The 19,184-nt window shown below is 38.2% G+C and overlaps 1 protein-coding gene across 1 annotated transcript in view; it reads left to right on the top strand.

Moving 5' to 3' along the window:
* Nucleotides 1-9,999: 9,999 nt before the first annotated feature.
* IPO8 (importin 8) overlaps nt 10,000-19,184 on the top strand; it is a 71,494-nt gene continuing 62,309 nt past the window's right edge. The window contains exons 1-2 of the mRNA XM_012641020.1: nt 10,000-10,316; nt 15,591-15,672. Of these exons, the coding sequence (XP_012496474.1) occupies nt 10,233-10,316; nt 15,591-15,672 (166 nt within the window). The 5' untranslated portion in view covers nt 10,000-10,232. The remainder of the gene's footprint in view (nt 10,317-15,590; nt 15,673-19,184) is intronic.

Here is a 19,184-nt window from a genome sequence, read left to right on the forward strand (position 1 = left end):
CCTGGCCTTATAGTTAATATTTTTGAACTGGGTGTGGGTTCAGCAGTTAAACCCTGAAGCCACGTTTAACTCTCTGTGGTGTTAAATGCCAGTATAGTTTTCTCAAGATAGAGAACTGTCTGTGGTGGTAAATGCTAGTGTAGCGTTCTCAAGATGCAGGATATAATGTCATTCACTGTTTAACAGAACTCTTTCAGTTCATGGTAGGTACTTTGTGGGACAGGGATATTCGTATTCCAGTTAAATAAATTAATTCAGGGCTTTTATGTCCATAACACAAACTAAAAATGTGTATAAGAAAGTGGTAATATTAAATGAGGAGAAAATTTAATGTTTAAGAATAGTTAGTGGTCAAGTTCAACAAGACCTTTTTCTAGCCATTGTGTTTCCTACTGCATTAAAGTCTTTAGCTTAGTCTTTCTCTCTGTCAATGTTCGTTTAAAATACTGTGAGCAACTTATTTTTTTAAGGTAAGTGTCCAACAACAAGACTTTCATTAACTGGGGTCCCTCATGAGAATAGACATTTGTAGGAGAATATTTAAAATGAAATGCTATTTTGCTAAGTATAAAGATAATGAAATAGGAATTCTGTATTAAGAATAAATGGACAAGATGAAGCAGTTTACCTTTTTGACGATAGTTCTGGAAGCTTTTAGTAAAAGCTCAGATACCTTTATAGATATATACGCAGAATTTATACACATTTGCAAGAGATGGAGTGGGGATCCATTAGATACCTATCTAAAGCCCATTTATAGACTTCGTTGAAAGAACTTTTGTTGTGAAGATCTTATTGTAGGTATCACTGAAGTGGAATGGCATTCCATATAATTACTATTCTTTGTCGATACATGAATATATAAATACTTGTGTTACTGAAGGCAGAGATGGGGGAGGTAAAGTAAGTATCCTATTTACTATATTCTTCCCCCAAGTTCTTCTTTTTCACTTTAAATCTTTTATTTTGTTAAATGTCTCATCCCCACATCCAAGAATTGTGAGCCACTGACTCTTACCTCCTCTAAAATGATTTGAGTAAATGCAGGTATTTAAAGCAGGACGTTTTTTTGAAAGCTTTTCTCACTTGTCCCCTGTACCAATTATCTGCCAACCAGTCCTTTTTTTTTTAAAACTTCAACTCCATAATGGCTGTATTTTTACAATCCTTTGACATCACATACTCTGTTTTTATACTTTTAATCTTTCTTGTTTGCAAAGTTAAACTCTTTAGCTTTAATGACATTCTATTGTAATCCTGGTGATAACTAGGATATTTTATGTATTCATAAGGTAAAATAATTAAGATATAGAAAGTTTTCCCATATGAATTCTACACTTCTCACCTACCAAATACCTTAAATAATTTTGATGAAAAAATTTAGGTTTATCTCTTTGGGTCTTCTACTCACTACTCTATTTCAGCGGTATTCTTATAGACCCGGTGTGATTAGGCCACAATAACTTTTTTTTTTCAGCTTTTGTGCAGTTATTGACAACTTATAGGTACAGTTCATTTACTATCAGTGCAAGATGTTGAATGCCAGATTGTAACATATTGTCAGCCTGAGCAAGAGCAAGACCCCATCTCTACTAAAAGTAGAATAAAATTAGCGGGGCATGGTGGTACACACCTGTAATCCCACCTACTTGGGAGGCTGAGGCAGGAGGATTGCTTGAGCCCAGGAGTTTGACGTTGAGCTATGATCATGCCACTGCACTCCAGCCTGGATCACACAGTGAGACCCTTTCTCAAAAAAAAAAAAAAACAAAAAACAAAAAAAGTCATCCATTATCAATACCGAAAGAACTTAGGCTCACCAATTCTAAGTTTCTCAAGCATTTTTCCTTTATTCATTTTATTTCAAGGATCCCATATCTTGCTAATGATTTAGTCTTTCAGATATTTAAGTTGCCTGATTTTTACCTGACTCTGGGGCTACAAAGATGAATGACATTTAAATGTTCAGACACATCAGAAATATCAATTTCATCCTTTGAGAGCATATCTCTTCTTGAATTATTTCTTTGGTTTCTATCATAATTTTTTTCTCTTCTCTGTTTGCAAGTGTTACTATTTGAAAACTAGACTCTTTGGACCAGTTCTTTAGCTTTCTCATCTGTTCTCTAGTTTCACTTACTAGATTTCCTTGATTTTATTTTCCTACCTTTTTATGGAATTTTAAATTTTTGTTAACATTTTAAACTTCTAAGTACATCTGCTATCTGAATGTTCCTTACATACAGTTGTCTCTTAGTATCCGTGGGGGATTGGTTCCAGGACCCCAGTAGGCACCAAAATCTGTGAACGCTCAAGTCCCTTATAAAATGGTGTAGTATTTGCATATAACCCTCACACATCTTCCTGTATACCTTACATAATCTTTTAGATTACTTACAATACCTAATACAATGTAAATGCTGTGTAAATAGTTGTTATACTCTATTGTTTAGGGAATAATGACAAGAAAAAAAGTCTGTACATGTTCAGTGTAGATGCAACCGTTCTTTTTTTCCCTGAATATTTTTGATTTGTGGTTGGTTGAATCTGTGGATGTGGAACCTGCAGGTACGGAGGGCCAACGGTATATGTATTCTATTCTTATTTTATGACTGCATTATTTTCTCAGTACTCTAAGGATAAAGTTAAGTTTTTTCCCTATGTAGTCTATTTTCTACACTTTTTCTGTTGTAGTTATTTGTATGGTTATATTTGCTCAGAATCTTGTGATAATTGGTTGACTGTTCATATTTAAGAATGGGACACCAAAAAAGATGATTGGAAGCTTTGAATGCAGAATTGGGACTTACTGATTTTGGGCCTCACGGTAGCATGATTTTGTTGTGTGGGAAAACAGCAACGATGGGGTATGGAAGAGCGTTTTAAGTGGGACACAAAACCAGAAGCCATTAGGGTAGATAAATTGGACAAATAGAATTTATTTCCCTAAAACATTTGTTTAGAGGAAAATATCAATGTCAAAGGACAAATGACCACCTGTGGTGAGAGGACATCAATAAAAAAGGACAATGGATATGAAGAAGCAGTTCATACATGAAAAAATGATCCATGAGCATACGTAAAGTTTTAAACGATACATGCTTTGGCAAGTGTGTGTGTTTTTGGAGGGAGTATTGACAAGAACTGTCAAGATAAAAAGGCACATGCTTTTGACCCAGAAATTTCACTGCTAGGAGAATTTACCCTACAAATAGTTTTGGAATTATGCTGAGATACATGCATAAAGATAGTTTGTATAGCATTAATTGTAATAGCAAAAACTGGAGAAATAACCTAGATGTCCAGGAATAGGGAATTAAGTCAAAATGGAAGGCACAGAGCAGAGTGTATGATATCTCATTGTGTAAAAAATCTTAAAAAGCATGTATCTAATGACTTGAATTTTTTTCTGGTGAGATACACAAGAAATTTGGTAGCTGGCCTTAAGGAAAGGGTTTGGGGGTTGTAGTATGAGGGAGGAAGACTTTTCATTGTGAATTTTACTGTAGAACTTGAAACGTACATGTTACTTTTTTGTTAAACATTATTACTTTCATTTTTTTAGAGACAGGGTCTTGCTCTCTCACCCAGGCTGGAGTGCAGTGGCACGATCATAGCTCACTATAGCCTTGAACTCCTAGGCTCAAGTGATCCTCCTGCCTCAGCCTCCCCAATAACAGGGACTACAGGCATGTGCCACCATGCCCGGCTAATTTTAAAATTTTTTGTAGAATTATGGTCTCACTGTGTTGCCCAGGCTGGTCTCAAACTGCAAGGCTCAAGTGATCTTCCTGTCTTGGCCTCCTAAAGTGCTAGGACTTACAGGTGTGAGCCAGTGGGCCTGGCCAAAAATTTTAAAGTAGAAGATAAACTTAAGATGGTAGATTGCTATAGTACCAACCCTACCTTGTCTTTTCTTGGATAGAGTTTGAGGGTTTCATTATCCTTAAATGTGGGATAGTACATGGAAGAGTTTTACCGCAAAAGCCTAAGTACTATCCACCTTTCGCTAATTTTTGCATTTCACCTCATACTTTACAAAGTACTGTCATACATGTAATCTTATTTGATCCCCACAATGGCCCTGGTGAGATAGATACTGTTTTAGGGGATAAGAAAATGGAGACTCTTGAAGATTGACTTTCTAAGGCCACTAGAAGAAGCACCTGAGCCAGAGTTAGCTTTCCCAAGTACAAATACAGCGTAGAATTTTCTGTGGTACTGTTTTCTGCTTCAGTTCTCTAGTACTGCTGCCTTGCATACACATGCTTTTGGTGCACTATTCAACTTTGTTATGGCAAACTATACACTTCATGAACTGCACAGTTGTCTGTGAACTGTACAAGTTTCAGATGGAGTTGTCATAAGCCATAGCTTCTTATAGGTCCTGAAGCTGAGGCAAGGGATGGCTCCTCTTTCAATGTGGAATGCCTGAGGAGATGAACATTTTCTTCAGCATTTTGAAGAAAAAACTTACTTGAAAGTAAATCTTTTGTCCCAGTTAATGCTATCATCTTTAGCTTACAGCCCTTCCCCACCACCACTACCATTGTAGCCTCTGGAAAAGTAAGTTTCTGACTTCTGTTGAGAAACTGTACTACTGCTCTAACCTAATACTTTAGCTTATGTATTACTGGGGTTTTGTTTTTAAAAAACTTTCCTTTTTTTAAGTGGGTGGTCTCTCACATTCTTTTAAGAAAGTCTACTCCAGGCTTCTGGTTATATATGCCATTTTAAAGAAGATTACCGTTGACTTGTAGTAACAATACATATTTACAAGTTTATGTATATACTCTTAAATATACAGTTGATTTTCGAGCAACATGAGTTTGAACTGCACAGGTCCGCTTGTACTTGGATTTCTTTCAACAAAATGCTGATCGAAAATATTGTATTTGTGGGTTGTGAAACCTGAGTATAGGGAGAACTAACAAAGTTGCACAGAGCTGACTTCCACACAGGGACTTGAGTATACATGGATTCGGCATATACGGGGCTCCTGGAACCAGTTCTCCACATACACTGAGCGATGACTGTATTTCAGGTGCTATGATGTAGAGCTCTGCCAGAGTAGAAACTTGGAGAAGAGGCATTTAGTCACAAACTTTACACTATTCATTAGAGATTACTTAACTTGGTTTTAAAAGATGGTTTTATCTTACACAGAACAAGGCCTAAACATTTTTTTTTTAAAGATGCATTATTAAACTTACAGATAGGAATTTTTATGCTTTGGTTTTTAACTCCCATTTTCTCTTTACCATATGGACTAGATTCAAGCCTACAAACATAGACCAGCAGATAAGCTGCTGCCAAGAGATGGGGAGGACAGCTGTGCAATGTTCCATTGAGATGACTAAAATGTTTAATCTCAAAAAAGGCCACAGTGTCAATGCTTGGAGTAAGAATTACTTTCTGTAATTTGAGGTGTAATGCCAGTTATTCTTACTCTATGCTGTATTTCTAGGCTAATGCCATTTGCTTCTATGGTGTCGTCTACCCTATTTATATATATAGGTGACTCACAGTTCTTTAACTCCATACCTTTATTCCTTCCTCTTGCCCCTGCCATAGCTTCCTGCCTTCTCACCCAGATTTTTTGTTGAGTGCCAGATGTGGATTTCCAAATTGTTCACTGAGAATCTCTAGCTGTATGAACTATAAGCACGTCCATTTCAACATGTCCAAAAGCATACTCATCTTTCCTCCAAAATCTGTTTTCCCTGGTTAATGACTTCTGTAGGTCATCAGAGCTTGAAACTTTAAAATCATTTTTGACTTCCCTTAGTTATAATACTTTATATATCTAACCTTTCACAAATTCCTGTTGATTCTACCTGTGAAATGTCTCATCTTTAATACCTTCTTTCCTACTGTGTGTGGATATACTGTTTCAGACTCCTTCTCTCTCACAGGCATTCCTTTACTCATTCAGCCAGTACTTACGGGTTGCTAATTATGTGCCAGGAATAGTGTGAGACTATGTCTCATTCATCAAAGGTTGAATAAGTTCTCTCTTAAACAGACTATGATGATAATATTTATTGAGTATGTCCCATGGGTAGTGTGGTTATCTAGTCCTCACAACAGCTCTTGGAAGCGGACGAGGAAAACAGGCACACAGGTGAGGCATTATTATGCAAACCCTAATAATACAAGACAATATAGCTGGTTCAAATTCTACCCGAAACAAGCTGAGGGCATCAAATACAGAAATCTTCTCGTTATGCAAAGTAATAAAAGAGGACTCATAATGAGCCATATATAAGTTAAACATGAATTATAGTTTAGGGCAAACCATTTTAAAACGCAAAGAAATCTGAGAGCTTATGGTTTTTTCTGATCTTTTCCTGTTGTCTTGGCCACCCCTAATTTGACAGTATTGTTTTTTAGTGACTCATATTTATTGAGTCTGTCCAAAGCACACACAATTTTTATGGGAACGTCAGCTTTTTAAAAATTTTAGTTAAAAATTTTGAGATGATTGTAGATTCCTATGCAGTTATAAGAAATAATACAGATAAATTCCATGTACCCTTTGTCAAGTTTCCTTCAGTGGTAACCATCTTGCAAAACTATAGTACAACATCACAACCAGGATATGGACATTGATACAGTCAAGAACATTTCCATCACCACAAGAATCCCTCATGTTGCCATTTCTCCATAGTCACATTCACTTCCCTCTTGCCCCAACTTCCACATTAACCCTTAGCAACCACTGATCTACTGATCTTTCTATAATTTTTTAATTTTAAGAATTCTATATAAATGGAATCAGACAATATGCGACCTATTGGGATTGGCTTTTTTTCATTCAGCATAATTCTCTGAAGATTCATCCAGGTTGTTGTATATATTGTTCCTTTTCGTTGCTCAGTAGTATTCCATGGTATAGATGTACCACAGTTTAATCATTCACCCACTGAAGGACATCTGGATTCTTCCCAGTTTTTGGTTATAATAAAGGTGCTGTAAACACAAGTTTTTGTATGAGCACTATTCATTTCTCTGGGATAAATGCTCAGGAATTCAACTACTGGTTCATATGGTAGTTGCATATTTAGTTTTTTAAAATAAACTGCCAAATTGTTTTTCAGAACGGCTATACGATTTTACATTCCTACCACCAGTGTATGAGTGATTCAGTTTCTCTGCATCCTCGCCAGCATTTGGTGGTGTCACTATCTTTGATCTCTCCTTTTATGTTGTTGGAATAACTGCATGAGGTCTCTTCTTTCTCCAAACCATCTTCTTCAGAACTACCAGAGTTCAGTTTTAGACGTGTGCCTTAAGTGATTTCTACATAGTGGTAGAAATGTAGTAGGCATTTGGATACATTTAGTTTAAGGAAAGATCTGGGTTAGAACTAGTTTTGTAAGTTTTCTTTGTGGAGTTGATGGTTAAAGTTAAGTGATGAAATGACACAAGAAGAATTGGTAGGAGAGAAAGGGGGCTGAAGACAGAGTCCTGAGAGGCACCAGTGTGTAAGAGTTGTATGATTAATTGCATAATCAAAGGGTTAGGAATATATTCTGTAAGAGAAAACAAGAAAAGAGATAATTTAAAAAGAATATAATATGATGTCAGATACCAGAGAGAGACAATTTAATATAAGAATTAAAAATGTCTTTTGCATTTGCTTTCTAAGGGGGTCAGTTGCTTGACATGATCTTTGCTTGGCAGTGTCAGTGGGAGATGAGGGCAGATGTCTGGGGGTATCTGATAGAAGCAATGAATGAAGACCATTCTTTGGAATGAAAAGTGAAAAGAATGAGCAATAATTAGCATTACTGAAGAAAGGTTGTTTTTTAGCTGGAGGAAATGTTTTTAGTCCAAGGTTGATTCAGTGGAGGGAGAGAGGCTGAAAATATAGGGAAAAAAATCTTATAAATTTTCAACAATGAGCACATAATACTTCAAATTTATCTTAATGAAAGGTATTAAGGAGATGAGAGATTTATGGAACAGGGTCCCGGAGGAGATCAGAGAGTATTGGGTTCATACTGGAGAGAAGGGGGTGAAGAGGGGTAAGCAGAGATTAATTTGTTGTTGGGTGAGTTAAGCCTGATGGCACTGCTCATCTTTTTTTTTTTTGAGACAGAGTCTCACACTGTTGCCCTGGCTAGAGTGAGTGCGTGGCGTCAGCCTAGCTCACAGCAACCTCAAACTCCTGGGCTCAAGCGATCCTCCTGCCTCAGCCTCCCGAGGTAGCTGGGACTAAAGGCATGCGCCACTATGCCCGGCTAATTTTTTCCTATATACATATTTTTTTAGTTGTCCAGATAATTTCTTTCTATTTTTAGTAGAGACGGGGTCTCGCTCTTGCTCAGGCTGGTCTCGAACTCCTGAGCTCAGAACGATCCACCCGCCTCGGCCTCCCAGAGTGCTAGGATTATAGGCGTGAGCCACCGCGGCTGGCCTGGTCATCTTTTCAGGGCTTGAGAATGGGTAGGGAACTTGAGGAATCCTGAGGGTTGGACCAGCCACTGAGGGAACGGAAGATGGTGCTGATTAAAGACAAGGAATAGGGTTGTTAAGTCTGAGAGAACACATACTTGTAGTGGTGTCAGTTTGCATAGTGGGTCAAGGGTAGTCTTGAAATTGAATTGGGGATTTCATAGCAGAAAAGGACGTGTAGTTAGGAATGTATAGAGTAAGGAGACCTGAAGTAGTGATTGAGTTGGAGAACAGGTATAGAATTATTGAGGGAGAGAGCAATAGAAGAACAGGTTCTAACTATAAAAGACAGTGCTGGAGTTAAGATTTTAGAGGTACAGGAGTTTTAGATAATCATGAGGTCCAAGAGAGTGGGTTAGTGAAATAGTGTGGAGATGAAAGGCATTATGCTTCATAAGACTCCAGGGCACTTAGGAGTTTGTATTTTAACTTGAAATTGATGGGAAATCATCAAGGAAGAGAAATGACAATATTAATCTTTCAGAAACATTACTCTGATGACAGTGTGGATAATGGATTAAAGAAGGGCAATACTGGAAGCAATCAGAGGCACGTTAAGTTTATTGCTAGGGATTTTTGCACCAGCCGAAGGGGAAGCTTTCAGGCACTAAGTTTTCTGCCACCTATTTTCTAGCCTCTTGATCGAACCCAATTAATTGAATCAATCTATCTTGATTATATACTTCCGAAAAGATCATATCCCCTCAGTTGTATTTTGCCCGCAGTCATGTTCTTCACTAAATATAATCAGCACTCTCTTTTTTTGAGTTAACCTCAGCAAAAACTAGCTCCTTAATATTTTTATGCCATTGAAATTGTGAAGCCAGATATGGCCACAGTGAATGGAAACAGCATAACTTTACTCCTTGCCTTTCACTACTTTTCTGAGAAGGTATGAAAAATTGTCAGAAAATTCTCAGGCATATAGTTAGTTTCTCTGGCCTCTGTTTCCACACTTTGTATATATTTTTCTGTTTATATTACAAATGTCACTTTTATCAGATTGTGAGTTCCTTCATATTAATCTGTATCGAATTCATCTTGTTATAATGTGGTACCTAAAAATCCTAGTACTCTGGTTCAAAAATATATGTTAAATGTTCAGTGAAAGTGAATGAATGAACTAAAGTATGATGGGCTTCATATACTGACGGGACCCTGTCCCGTAGGGTACGTGGTCTGAAGTTCCCAACAAATCTGTCTTGGAACAGACCCAGTTGTGATGCCCAAAGGGTTCTCGGACTAACAAAAAGCGTCACTCCATCCACATATGCTTAATTTGGAAGCAGCTGTAAGGAGACTCGGGGCCAGCTCAAGTTTCTCCACCCGGGAAGAGGCGGGAGGCTGTTTTCCGTACGGCAGTATGGCGACCGCCTGCCGGAGCTTGGGGGCTCAGCTTCCCTCCGGGGAAGAAGCCGAGACGGCTTTCCGTACAGCAGCATGGCGCCCGCCCACGGGAACCGGTCGTAGCATTACGCCTAGGGGAAGAGGCCGCCGTAAAGGACGCTCCTCTTCCTCTTCTTGCTTCTCCCGCCTCCCACCGGCTGTCGTAAAAGGGTGAATGGAGAGCGAGTTGTTGGGGGGGGGAAAGGGAGGACAGGGGGCGCGGAGTCAGAGTGGCGCAGCAAGTGGCTGCAGGTGGCAACGAGGGCGGGGAGTGGGGAGTCAGGTAGTCCAGGGGTCGCAGAGGAAGAGGCTGAGAGGTTCAAAAGAAAACTAAAGCTGCATTCTGGCCTGCTGATCCGGGGGCCGCGGAGCCCCCACCCGGGGAGATGGACCTCAACCGGATCATCCAGGCGTTGAAGGGCACCATTGACCCGAAGCTGCGGATTGCAGCGGAGAACGAGCTCAACCAGGTGAGGAGCGGGCCTGCGGCGCCCCCCTTCCGTTGGAGCGGCGCCCCCAGCCGGCTCGCCGGGCTCTCCCTGCTCGGCGCCCCTCATCTCCACCCCACCAGGGTTGGGACCCTGACGCCTCTCTCGGCCCGTCCCGCCCTCCGCTCCCCGGTCCAGTTGAGCAGCACTCCTAGGATCTTTGCTAAACAGCTCGCGCACCTGTTGGCCAGCTATGCATCTTTTCGTGTCGTCTTCCTTCCCCGGTGCAGTTTGTTCAGCCCACAGTGGTCCGCAAAAAGAAGCTTTTGCAACCTTTGCTAGTATTTTCAGGGTGTGATTTCTTTTTCTTAAGTGCGCTGACTTGGGGTCGCAGGTGGGAAAATTCACTTCCAATTCATATCGGAGTTCAGCTTTTCTCCAAACTCAGCCCCTTTTAGGTGTTGCTGTGGGAAACGCTGCTCATCACCTGCTTCTGTGGGGTTGACAGGACTATTTTGACACTGATTGGCAGAGTTTTGTTGCAGCACTGGGCACTGCTGTCGGGAGAGTGCTCAGGGAAGAATAGGCAGTTTTTATGTTGGTACTGCCATATCAAAGACACATCAAAGTAATATGTTTGAAGACATTTCTTATAAATGCTTCAATGTGTAAGAGTTTCTTTTTTCCTCCATCATGTAGTCTTCCTAACCAGCCTTGACCTCTTTCCAACGTTGCCCCCAACATTTCAAAATTTTAATGATCCCAGACTGTAGCTTACTTCTTCCTCTTCACCTGTACGAATGAATTATAGACCTCTCACTAAGAAGCAGGAATTAAGATCTACCCCTAGGATGGAGTGACAGCTGTTTGAGGTTAAATCTGTTAAATGTAAAGGAATATTCCTAAATCAGTGGCTCTCAAAGTGTCGCTGGGGACCTGCAGTTGCAACTTCACCTGAGAACTTGTTGGAAATGCAAATTATGGGGCTTCACCCCACACTTAAACAATCAGAAATTGTGGAGGTGGGGCCCAATTGTGTTTTAACTAGCTCCCCAGGTGATTCTGTGCCTCCTAAAGTGTGACTGTTATAAGTAGATGTTTCTGCTGGAATTGGCTTTAAAAAGCAGGTAGGTGTTGTGAATCTTTTTCTTTTTTCTAAGAAGTTTGAATCTGATTATTGTGAATCTTTGAAAGGGATTATTTTAATTGGAAAATCTGGGTGGAGTTTGGAGTAGGTGTGAACTCAGGATCCTCAGAGATAAAAGGGAGAGTGAAAACATTGACTGTGGAGAGGAGGTTGAGTTGAACTAAAGCCCAAAGAGAATGTATTGGTCTTTCAAAAAGAAAAGGACTGCCATTCAGAATAGGGGGAGGTTAAAGTCAGTACCTGTTCCAGGCTTTGCAGAATAGAAGTACTGTATATTGATTGGCTGGAAGAGTAGTAATCCAGGGGTTAGTTAGGAAGAACAAAACAAGAGCTGAGCTTGCAATCTACTAGTATGAACAGGGGAGTTGGCCTGTTTGTGACCCCATTCCCCTGACAGTGAGGCCAGATGTTCCTTTGATAGTGTTGATAGGGAGCATATCTTTGATATCGTGTTGCACTTTCCTGCCCTTAGTCTAACCTTCGTTTCTTTCCGAGTCATGAGTATTTAAGTGCAGTTGATGTTATAAAAGTAGAAAAAATAGGTGGGAAAGCTCATAAAACTAGGAGACCTTTAAGACCCAATCCTATTTTTTTTTTCATGATATTTCAATCCAATCCATTCCATCACTCTGCCTTGTCCCATATCTACCCAACTCATCAATAGACTATGATTTCCCCTGCAACTTCTAAAAGCTTAATTGCTATACCACTTCTTTAGCATTTATATTTTATATAATGCTCTGGATTGTAGTATGTTCTTACGAAGTTTTTTTGAACAGGCTGTAAGTAGAAGACCAAAATATAATGTCACATAACCTTATAGTATTACATGGTTATATAATATTGGGTTTTGTATGCTTGTCCTTTTCCACCACTGTGACATCCTACTTTGTTGACTAAACGGGTGGGTAATCTACCATAAGTGATTACGGATGGTCCAGCTCATTTATTTTAGTCTAGCTCCCCCACCCCTTAGCAAATATGCTCTGCACAGAAAATGGGGGCAGCTTCTGCAGTGTACTGATTGATCTGTCAGTTGCTGTTTGGAAGAGTAGGCAGCTTCAGCACGACAGCGTGAGTTCCAAAGGATAAATCCTTATTTGGAGCTGTATTTTTCTCAGGCCAACATTTTTGTGTTACCAATGTGACTGGTTCCTTGACTGCTATTTGTGATATTGTTTTTTTATGGGAAAATATTTTCAATTTTATCTCAGGATATTAAGAATGAAGCCTATACACCTTCCTCATTGTCTGTAGACCGAAAGTCCCTATAGTAGCAGCATAGGGGAGTAGGAATGGGTAGGTATCTTGCTTCAGTAACTCATCTAGAAAGATGTCTTATTTTAATAAATCATTCTCCACATGGCTTCAATAGGGAAATAAAGGTATTTACTTTCCTTGCCAAGCTTTAGAATGCCTGCTTTCCATGCATCTGTACATACCATTTTTTATTACTCTTCAAGAGAGTTTGTTTAAATATCAATAACAGATATTTATTGAGTTATTTTGCAGGCATTGGTATAAGCCTTTGCTTTCATGGAGCTGGAGATACAGACAAGTACATAATATAATTTATTATTGCTCCCATGCTAGAGGGGAATACAAATAAGTAATGTAATTTCAGGTCATAAGTGCTATAGAGAATAAAACCCAAGAAATAGTGTTCGGATATATACATAGAGGAGTCATTCTCTAATGAATGACATTGAGCCAGACACCTGGATGTTGTGAAGGAGTGAGCCAGGTGAAGAACAACAGAAAGAGGAACAGAGGGAATAGCAGTTCAGAAAAGCCCGTCATTTAGCGGGCGGGAGGACTAGGGAGATTAATGTAGTTAAAGCAGTGAGTTGAAAGTGGGAGAACATCAGGTCTTTGCTTTATATGAGTTCTCAAAAAATACAGAATTTAGCAGGAAGCAAATTCCTTATTTGTAGAAAATTTCACAGATATAAATATTCTCAAGAAATCATTGAGAAATGAGTCTTGTGTTAGAAACTTGAAGCTCAAAGAGAGACAAAGAAATTAGGTTAAATATTTGTGAAATAGAAGTCTCCCCAGTAAGAACAGTGCTTTCAAATAAGTAGGATTAACCTAAGGATAAAGGTGTTATTTTGTATTTATATGTACTAAGATTTGTTAAAAAGTAATTGAAGTCAGTTTTTATGATTAGAACAAGCTACATGGATGTTTTAATCTTTGATTCACTATAAGATCTTTCAGTATCTAAAAGGTTACAAACATGAGTTATAATGTATATGTACAAGGTGAAGAAGATTGGGCTAAGTCTGTATTAATTTTGCCTCCTGTAAACTGCTGTTAAATCTGTTTTCTTAAAAACTACTTTAAAATTCTGGTGGTTTCACTTATGGATAAAAAAGAATTTACGTTACATACCGCAGACTTGAGATTCTGAAGACTACACAGAATGAAAGGAAAAATAATTATAAGATAATTCAAAATTTCATTGAAGGATATGGAAAGATTTGGAAAGCATAATGTTCTTGGATGGAAAGGATCAATACTTTATAAAGGTGCCAGTTTTCTCCAAATTAATTTTTAAATCAAACATTTGCCTTAATAAATGCTATTATAAATAAATGAATGGGAAAAGTGATTAATTAAAAAATTGAGTGATATGCACAAACCTAGCTGTGTATTGAAAGGGATGCCACCATAGAACCAGGCTCCCAGGAGAAGGTATGTTGACAGACTCTCTGGGTCATTGTCTGGCTTGGCCTCACTGGAATTTATGAATCCTGTCTGGGAATGTCAGTGGACAGGGCTATGTGTGGGCTCTGAGAATGTGGTGGGGCTGTAACATAGCCCAGGTACTAGACATCTGGATAGAACATGGTCAGAAGGAATGGGCTGCTCTGTATATTTTTGCTTCTAAGGTCACCATGGCCAAACTCAGGAGCAGATCAAAGTAGAACATGCCTATGGGGTGAAATGACCCAGGCAACAGGGCAGAGCAGGAACTTCATCAGCATAGGATCCCTTAGGTATTGTTAAGTTTAAAATATGGTACTGCAGGAGAGGGCAGCTGGTGATGACAGCTCTCAATACTGTCTGGCGAATCACACTGTTCCAGTCTGGACTGGCTCTCCCCATAGCCCAAGCTCAACTGTGTAACATTACCTTGTCTGTTTTGCTCTGTTAGACCTCCGATTTTCTGTAGACCATATTTTCCTGTTTTCTGTTTGTCAAAAATACCATAAACAAAATTGAAGCACAAATAATCTGGGAAGAAATACTTGCCATGTATTGGTCAAATAAAAGGGTGAGGTTTGAAATTCATAAATAGTTCTTAGAGTTTATTAAGAATAAGACAAGTACTTCATTTACAAAAGGATAAAGGGAGTAATGAATTTGTAGCAAAAATAGCCAGTGAACAGGAAAAAAAAATCCAACCTCCTTAGTAATGGAGGAAATATAATTTAAAACATAAAGCTTGGCCGGGCGCGGTGGCTCACGCCTGTAATCCTAGCTCTCTGGGAGGTTGAGGCAGGTGGATTGTTTGAGCTCAGGAGTTCGAAACCAGCCTGAGCAAGAGCGAGACCCCGTCTCTACTAAAGTTAGAAAGAAATTAATTGAACAACTAAAAATATATAGAAAAAATTAGCCGGGCATGGTGGCGCATGCCTGTAGTCCCAGCTACTCGAGAGGCTGAGGCAGGAGGATTGCTTGAGCCCAGGAGTTTGAGGTTGCTGTGAGCTAGGCTCACGCCACGGCACTCTATCCCAGGCAACACAGTGAGACTCTGTCTCAAAAAAAAAAAAAATCATAAAGCTTTAAATAAATTGATGTAATTAAGTTTTAAATAATTTAAATGTAATTTAAAACATAAGGTTTTAATGTTTCAGAGGAGTGATAGGAAGTGTGTTGGCTAGATGGACACCCTCATATACTACTGTTTGGGGTGTAAATTGACATACCCTTTCTGGAGAGCATTTTGACAATATATGTCAAAAAATCATAAAAATGTTCATATTCTTTTATTCACCAATTTATTCTAAGCATTTTGTTTATTTTAGTAATCTTCATTTTGCCTTGGAGAGTTTCTCGTTAAAAGTTTTTCTTTTATTTGGACAGTAACATATTCAGTAGCAGTGCTAACAGCTATTCACTTATATTGCCCTATTTTATAAAACATTGCTTTGTAATTTCAGTCCTACAAGATTATCAATTTTGCCCCCAGTTTACTTCGGATTATAGTCTCAGAGCATGTGGAATTCCCAGTGCGTCAGGCAGGTGAGTTGGTTTTTTATTCTTTATAAATTTACCTACAGGTGAAAGTAGAATGATATAGTTTTATTTTGGTTGTAAATATTTGTAATTTCTTAAAAAATTAGGAAGCAGACATGAAGTGTTTCTAATGGCTAAAAAACTCACTCTCTTTTTCCGTGGAAACTTGGAGGTAGATACTGAGCTCTCAGATGTTCTCTAGCTTTTTCTTTCCCTTCCACCCACCAGTTCCTTGCCTCTTTAACTTTGCCATTTTTCCTCTTAGCTTTCTTGATTTTAATAGTTTAATCTCCCAATCTTTTTATGATATCTGGTAGCCTAGCCTCTAGGCTTGTAGATTAACACCATGAATTTATATATCTGAATTTGAGCTCCATTTGTGTGTCAGATTGTGGAGCTAATGTGTTGCATAGATGTTCTAACCAGGTGATTGGGGAGCAGGACTTTGTTTTAAATGTGAAATTTACTTTTAAGTGTATGGGGTATTACTGTAGTTCCATGATGTGATGCATTGCTGTTCTATTTGTTTGGTTTTTAAATGGACGGGTCATCAGAGCCCAGAAGGTTAAAAATTGGGAAAGCCTTGGAATGTCATGAGTCCTGAAAAGATAACAATTACAAGCTGATGGGGGTAAAATGACAGCTGATTTAAAAAATGAATATATTTAAAAAGACTTGCTATATAACTGACATATACTTATTATAAGAAATTTGGGCAATATAGGAGAATACAAAGAAGAAAGTAAAATCACCCAACATTCATCACTCAGAAATAGACATCATTAATATTAGATGAACATTAGTCTTTGCATGTGTTAAGGTAGAAGGATAGATGAACAGTTTTACAGAAATGGGATCATAATCTACATGCTGGTAAAAAGTATTTGATTTCATTATAACATAGAATAAAAAAAGGAAATTATGAAGCTTTGGGAAAAAATTTATAATAATATATATGATTTCCTAGAAGATCCTTTTGTGGCTAAAATAAAAACCTATGGAAAAAACATTTATCTTGGAATTACTTTTTACTTTAATAAGGTTTATAAGACATCTTTATCAATTTTTTGAAACCATAATTCTCAGTTGCTTAATCTTTGTTTCATAGAATGGGGCTGTTCCAAAACAACATTTTGCTGTTTTAATTTTAATTTTGTATGGAACTATCACAGTTGATTTAAACAATCTGATATTGATGGACATTTCTTTTACTGTCTTTTCATTGTTGTTGATAGAGGCAATGCTAAATGAGTGTCTTTGGACATGTATCTCTGAGTACTTGTGGGAATGTTCTTATAGATTATATTTTAAGAATGTAACTTCTAGTTAATGGATACTAATGATGTCAACATTTAGAATTTTTAATCTTACTACTAAATTATTTTTGCTTACTTTTTCTATAGACAGTGCATTAGAATGCTAGGTTCCTCATATACTCACCAACTCTGTACAACTTCATGGAATTTTGATATAAAATGTAGATAGCATTTAAAGACATTTTTTCTTCATAATTTATATGTGCATTTCAAATCTGTTAGCCACCAGACACTATTTATCTTGGTGACTGATCACTTTCTAACTTATTAGGACAATTTTCTATCTTAGAGCAGCCATTTTTACCATAGAGTCTGAAATACATTGTGTAAAATTCTACATTATAACTATCCTAAATTTAAGTGTCATTTATAAATTTTCTGTTCTATTTAATATCAATATATAAGGATGCTCCAAGAACTTTATGGTGACATCCAGATAGGTATTTTATCATTTTAGCATGACACTTAAAAATGAATGATGTGGGCCGGGCATGGTGGCTCATGCCTGTAATCCTAGCTCTCTGGGAGGCCGAGGGGGGCGGATTGTTTGAGCTCAGGAGTTCGAAACCAGCCTGAGCAAGAGCGAGACCCCGTCTCTACTAAAAATAGAAAGAAATTAATCGGACAACTAAAAAATATATATAGAAAAAATTAGCCGGTCATGGTGGTGCATGCCTGTAGTCCCAGCTACTCGGGAGGCTGAGGCAGAAGGATTGCTTGAGCCCAGGAGTTTGAGGTTGCTGTGAGCTAGGATGACGCCACGGCACTCTAGCCCGGGCAACACAGTGAGACTCTGTCTCAGAAGAAAAAAAAAAAAAAATGAATGATGTGATCTTTGCTTTAAAAAAAAATCAGCCTGAGCCAGGCATGGTGGCTCATACTTGTAATCCTAGCATTTTGGGAGGGTGAAGTAGGAGGGTCATTTGAGGTCAGGAGCTTGAGACCAGCCTGGGCAACATAGTGAGACCGCTCTACAAAAATGTAAGAAAAATTAGCCAGGTATGGTAGTGTGTAGTCTTAGCTACTTGGGAGACTGAGGTGAGATGCTTTCTTGAGCCTAGGAGTTGGAGGCAGTAGTGAACTATGATTGTGCCAGCGCAACAGAGTGTGATCCTGTCTCTAAAAAAAAAAAAAAAAAAAAATCAGCCTGTATAAAGCTGTCAAAAACTTATGCTAATATTAAATGGAAAGACATAGCTCTTTCAGTTCTTAATATTCAGTTTTCAATTTTTTTGCTTATGGGCAATTATAAAATATTCTTGCTACCATCAAGCAAACTAATTAGTGGATATCCTTTCTTGCTATGAATTTTTAAAAAAATAGGAAAAGAATTTAATATTTCGATGTTGCCAAGCAATACAAAATAAACTTGAATGTTTGCTCTACTGCTTCTCTTTTGAGGTGTTGATAGATTTAATAGTGTTATTAATAGTTTCATGTAATGTGTGGAGAAAGAAGCGTGTCTTAAATTAGTTATAGTCAGGAATTTCTCAAGTCTCTTTTGTTTCCAAGTTTTTACTCCTTACCTCTGAAGAGGCTCTTTATTAAAATTCTTCTAATATACGTAAACTTAGGTTTAGAAATGTACTTTCTTTAGTGCATTTTGGAGTTGCTATGAGAAGAATAGTTTTGATTTAAAAGTGGTGGTCGAGGGATATTTTATTGGACCTGAACAAATTGTTGGTGGTGACTGATGTGGGACCATCATTTGAAAAATAGCGTGGTTTTTATTTTCTGTAAGTTGACTGCTTTTTGTTCTTCTGACCTTTTGTCTTATTTTCGAAAGATGGAAAGGGACAGGATATAAAAATTCAGTCTATGTTTGTTTATTCAGAGCTTACTTACTTGTTAAGATTAACATCAGCATTCTAGAGTGCAGAACCTAGAAATAAATAGAAAGATGTCTCTGACCAGTCCAAGAAGCTTTCATTAAAACTCAGGTGTTTTATTTTTAGGAAGCTTCTTGGCTCTTACTCAGAACCTGTTTACTGTTATTAATTTACACATTTGTTATCTGATCTAGCCTTTCACAGATTAAAGTAGTAACAAGGGAGAAAAGTGCTACCAAATTATAATGAAAAATGTTAAGCCTTAAAAACATCAATTAAAAAGCATGGCCCAGCCGGGCGCGGTGGCTCACGCCTGTAATCCTAGCTCTCTGGGAGGCCGAGGCGGGCAGATTGTTTGAGCTCAGGAGTTCGA

This window comes from Propithecus coquereli, unplaced genomic scaffold, assembly GCF_000956105.1.
Source record: "Propithecus coquereli isolate 6110/MARCELLA unplaced genomic scaffold, Pcoq_1.0 Scaffold16, whole genome shotgun sequence".
In the NCBI taxonomy this organism is placed as follows: Eukaryota; Metazoa; Chordata; class Mammalia; order Primates; family Indriidae; genus Propithecus; species Propithecus coquereli.